Source organism: Ananas comosus, linkage group 1 (genome assembly GCF_001540865.1).
Source record: "Ananas comosus cultivar F153 linkage group 1, ASM154086v1, whole genome shotgun sequence".
Lineage (NCBI taxonomy): Eukaryota > Viridiplantae > Streptophyta > Magnoliopsida > Poales > Bromeliaceae > Ananas > Ananas comosus.
This window is the reverse complement of record NC_033621.1, coordinates 14,665,065-14,670,674: the sequence shown is the minus strand read 5'-3', so window position 1 is coordinate 14,670,674 and position 5,610 is coordinate 14,665,065. Positions and strand designations below refer to the sequence as shown.

At 44.3% G+C, this 5,610-nt stretch overlaps 1 protein-coding gene across 1 annotated transcript; it reads right to left on the bottom strand.

Annotated features, from left to right (window-relative positions):
• On the bottom strand, positions 487-2,028 carry LOC109719147 (transcription repressor OFP2-like). The gene has a single exon (XM_020245685.1). It carries the CDS (start codon positions 1,924-1,926, stop codon positions 1,285-1,287), a length of 642 nt encoding a protein of 213 aa, XP_020101274.1. The 5' UTR covers positions 1,927-2,028; the 3' UTR covers positions 487-1,284.

The window sequence follows — 5,610 nt, the reverse complement described above, 5'->3', positions numbered from 1 at the left end:
TTGTGTCAGCAATTGTTATGTTCTCCCTTTAAAAATTGTTATCTCCCAACTTGAGATTGATAGGGGGTGTACATGAACTTGATATGTATAAATGTATAGGTGAAGTTAGGTACAACGGAAAAAAAAACATTATGCAGAAATAAGAGTTGAAACAAAACATTATTCACAGTTTAGTAATTGAAATAAAATATTTTATAAGTGTAGAATTTTGATGTCGGACTTAAAAAGTTCAAGAATAGAAAAAAAAGAAAAAATCCTAATGCGTTCAAATTGGTAGAGAACAATGTCTAACAATCTCAAAGCTGCATGAATAATAAATGATACAATGGCACCTAACTTTCTTTTATAGCAAGTTATATTAATTAGATGAAATTTTAGAAAGAAAAAAATTACAACAAGACATAATGGGAACAGGGACAAAATATCTATCACGAGAAAATAAGAGAAACATATGTAACAATTTTTTTTTTTTTTTGTCTTTTTCCATATATAAGAAATAGTTAGCTACGTACCAGTACATAGATATCAGGGAAAGCTACAAGGCAAAGCAAACGCAGTAAATTCTAGTCAGCGCCCGTTTTAGCAAAAGCACGCACCCATCATAAAACACACGCACACCAACACCACTCTCCTACACAGACGCATTCACACTTTCACACTCACACACACAACATCATTACATCACCTTGTCAATGATCTCCACCGTATGATCCCCTACAGTATCATCAATGCTAAAATCCTAAAGTGAGAAAATGTACTGAGACCCCCTCACCTATTGGCCATTTTAAAACAGGTTCTTTATCCAAAGGAAAAGGAAAAAAAAAAATGGCGAGATTGAGCGGTGTTCATAATATATATATATATATATATATATAGTTAAATTTGGCGGAATTATGGCCATTTAAGATTGGACAACAAGCACACACTCTGAATCTATAGTCGAAAATTAAAAATACCGACCAACTGCTCTAATTGATTCGTGAAGCACAAGCCGTGATTTAAAATGGCCAATACTCAAGAGGGTCTCTCGCTACATTTTTTTCACCAAACACAACTATCCTAACATCCTATCAAGCACACTAAGTAAGCACTACCACTGTTAAGCTAATTTTGAATTGCGGCATAAAAAGCACCAAATTTTATACTTTGATTGTATATATATATATATATAAAGATATATATTCTTCTAATTCGGTGGGAGGGAATTAATTAATTGTTATGGGGCTTACAAAGTATAAAAGCAGGTGCTTCGATCTGGGCATGGCGAAATATGTAATATAAGTTCTAGAGGCAGGGGGAGGGAGGGGAGAAGAGGCCGGTCCAGAGGTCGGCGAAGGCGCGGAGGATGAGGGAGTGGTGTCGGGGGGAGTTGAGGGAGAGGAAGCGGTGGAGGAGGTCGTTGAGATCATCCCAGGCGTAGATCTCGTTCTCCACCACCATCCTCACCATCGACTCCTTGAAGTCCTCGTACGGCTCCTCCGTCTCCACCGCCACGGCCACGCTCTCCCTCTCCACCCTCCCCTGCCCCTTCCTCCTCCTCCTCCTCCCCCCCTTCCTCCTGCGCCCGCCATTGTTCGCTCCGGAGGGTCTCCTCCCTTCGTTGAGGATGGGGTGATGTGGGGAGTGGTGGTACTCCTCCTCCTCCTCCTCCTCGTAGAGGGAGTTGGTGGTGGTGAAGGAGGCGTCCCAGGTGGAGGCGGTGGAGGCGGCGGCGGCGGTGGTGGTGGTGGTGGTGGTGGTGGTGGTGGTGGTGTTCATGGTGGTGGCGGGGGACGAGGAGGAGGTGGAGGCGTTCTTGGGTTTGGAGTGGGAGATTGAGAAGGAGGAGAAGAGAGAGGAGAGCTTCTTCGGCCTCCGGCAGCTGCACCCGACGTCGACGACCACCGGCTGGCGGAGACCGAAGCCGCTTCGCCTTGTAGACGCCATCTTTCTAGCTAGTGTGAGAGAGAGATATAGAGGTGTGTGTGTGTGAGAGAGAGAGAGAGAGAGAGAGAGAGAGAGAAAGGGGAGGTGGGGTATTGACTTGTAAGTGAGGAGGAGTGTGGGGGGGAGAGTAAGGAGTGGGGTGGTGGTATAAATGGGCATGTGAGGATGCGAGGCTTTAAATGAAGGAAATGAAAGGGAGGGGGAGGGGTCGGAGAAGTTGTTGCATGCGCCAAGTGTATACATGCGCCTCATGCACTGCACCCAGTATTCGATGATTAATATTTTAACAGCAATGCTACGGTATACGGTGAAGTAGTGTATATTTCTTACATTGATTCTATTTCAAGGTCATAAACACTTTACTTGTCACAATAAATTGGCCAATTTGCATAAAAAGTCCACAAGTTTTGAATTTTTATAAAACTAGACTGTCTTTTTTTATTTTGTAGATTCGGTCTGAATTTTCAACAAACTGACCAAAATACCCTTATACTTTTTTCTCTCTCCTTTTTTTTCTTGCTTTTTTTTTTTTCCCTTCGAAGAAGGCGGCCAAGGTGGAGGAGGAAACAGCCTGCCTCGCCTCTGCCCCTCACGCTCTTGCCCTTGCCCGCGCGCCCCCCTCCCTCCTCGCCTATGACCACGTCGAGGCCGCGCCGTGACCCTCTTTTTTTTTTTTCTATCCTACACTCCTCCACTACCTCCACGGCCCTCCGCGACTATAGCGAAGACGTTACCGCATCCTCTTCCTCCACCTTCGCCCTCCACCTCCACTACAGTAGATTTTCTATCCGCCGAACAAACCCCCCGTCCCCACCACCGCCGCCAGTAGCGAAGAGGAAGTGCTTCTCGAGGCTAAGAAGCACGCCGACGAGGAAGGGAGAAAACAATAGTTATACTACCGCAAGGGTGGTGATTGCGATAGAGAGCAAGGGAGAGGTCGTGACGTAAAAAAAATTATAGACAGAGAAAAATAAGAATAAAAAAATATTTTTTTCCTACAGGAAAGACCAAAAATTATAAAAGAAGAAAGAAAAAGATAAAATTGCANTTTTTTTTTTTTTTTTCTATCCTACACTCCACTGCCTCCACGGCCCTCCGCGACTATAGCGAAGACAGTACCGCATCCTCTTCCTCCACCTTCGCCCTCCACCTTCACTATAGTAGATTTTCTATCCGCCGAACAAACCCCCCGTCCCCACCACCGCCGCCAGTAAGGAAGAGGAAGTGCTTCTCGGGTTTAAGAAGCACGCCGACGAGGAAGGGAGAAAAAAATAGTTATACTACAGCAAGGGTGGTGATTGCGATAGAGAGCAAGGGAGAGGTCGTGACGTAAAAAAAATTATAGACAGAGAAAAATAAGAATAAAAAAATATTTTTTTCCTACAGGAAAGACCAAAAATTATAAAAGAAGAAAGAAAAAAATAAAATTGCACTATTAAAATAAAGTTACACTATTTTAAAAAAAAATTGTATTGTTTTGACTAAAAATTACACTCTTTGAAAGAGAAATTATACTCTTTAGAATGAGAGTTACACTCTTAGCTAGGCAAAAGTTGACTCTTGGGTGAAATTTACATTATTTTTCTTTCTCTTCTTCTTCCTCCTCCTCCTTCCACTCTACCGCCTCCTATTCCTCCTCCTCCGCAGCCTCTGATTAGCAACAGCAGCAGCAATGCATTCGGAACCTCCTCGCCAAACTCGAGGCCAAGCGCCGCGCCCACCACTCCTTCGAGGATACCTGTGCCAACTCCGACTCCTGCCTCCGCCACCTCAAGGCCTTCGCCTAGGACGATGGTTGCTTCCTTGCTGGTAGCTTATTTATAGTATTATTATGGCTGGGTATAGTTGAGCAAGTATTCTGCAGTCCATGATGATGCATATATAGTCGAGCACAAGATTAGTATCAAATTGGTTTAAATTTTAATCAATATTTACTTTAAAATGATTTAAATTAAGCAAATAATTATATCAATCATCTAGGAGGCGGTAGAGATCTCGGACTCGAGGGTGTAGCCGCCGACGGAGGCCTCGGCGAGCTTCGCGGTGGCGTCGTCGAGCTCCTTGGCGGCGGCGGCGGAGCAGAGGGCATCGTCGCACTTCTTGATGATGTCCTGGGCGAAGGCCTTGAGACGGTGGAGGCGAGACTCGGAGTCAACACAAGCGTCCTGGGCGGAGCGACAGGCGCGGTGCTCGGCCTTGAGTTCAGCGAGGAGGTCACAGATGCGCTACCGCTTCTGTTGTTGTTGCTGATCAAAGGCTGTGGACGAGGAGGAAGAGGAGGCACCGGAGGGAAAGGAGGAGGAGGAAGAAAAACAGAAAGAAAAATGGTATAAATTTCACCCAAAGAGTGCAACTTTCGCCTAAAGAGTGTAACTCTCATCCCAATAGTATAATTTGTCTCAAAGAGTGCAGTTTTTATTTAATACAGTGTAAAAAAAATAAACTTTATTTTAACAGTACAATTTCATCGTTTTCTTTCTTCTTCTATAATTTTTGAATTTTTCTATAGAAAAAATATTTTTTTTTTATTTTTTATTCTTATTTTTTTCTCTTTATAATTTTTTTGGTCATGATCTCTTCCTTGCCCTCTATTGTAGCCACCGTCCTCGCCGAAGTGTAGCTTTTTTTCTCCTCATGCCTCACCAGCATGCTTCTCATCCCTGAGAAAACTTTCTCTTCGTCGCCGGAGGTGACGATGGAGACGGCGGGTTTGTTTGGTGGGTAGAAAATCTGCTGTAGTGGGGGTAGAGGTGGAGGCGAAGGCGGAGGAAGAGGATGCGGAACCATCCTCAGTATCGTCGCAGAGGGCCGCGAAGGCGGTGGGGAAGGGTCGGAGAGAAAAAAAAAGAGGGTTGCGGCGCGTCATCATCGGGATCGGAGGCCAGAAGGGAGAGGGGTGCGCGGGTGAGGACGTGGGCCCGAGGGGCAGAGGTGAGGCGGGCCGTTTCCGCCTCCGCCAACGCCGCCTTCTTCGGAAAGAAAAAAAAAAGAATGCGGGAAAAGAAAAGGAGAAAAAAAAATATAAGGATATTTTGGTCAGTCTGCTGAAAATTCCGATCGAATTTACAAAATTAAAAAAAGGTGGTACAATTTTGTAAAAACTCAAAATTTGTGAACTTTTTATGCAAACTTGCCCAATAAATTCTTTATTTTTATTAAAAACTTTTATCAACCATGTAATAGAGGGTGTAAGATCTACGCTCATTTTTTAATTTGAATGTATAAGAAGCATTTTTCATATTTTAATATCAAAGATTATGCCATAGTTGTAATTTAATCATGTAGTATCCCTGGTATTTAGTTGCCATGAGATTTCAGCATCTGAGGCTTGTCGACACATCTGGAGAGTGTCGGGACAAGTCGGAGTCGTTTTGGCGCGAAATGGATGCAAAACGGACTCGACGCAAGACGAGAGTGGAGTTCTGATGCTAAAATCCATAAAGTATAGGATTTCAGTGTTGAATACCGGTACCATACAGGGGAGTACCGGTACACCAGTGTATTTTCAGAACTGATGCCCTTGGATTGTGCCAATTTGATGCTGAGTACCGGTACGACATCGGGCTAGTACCGGTACCCTGTGCGCGAGCTTACGGGTTGAGAGGCCGAGTACCGGTAACCAAATCGGATACCGGTACTCCAGCTGTGATTTGGAGTTGGTGGGGGGTAGTATTATCATTTGCT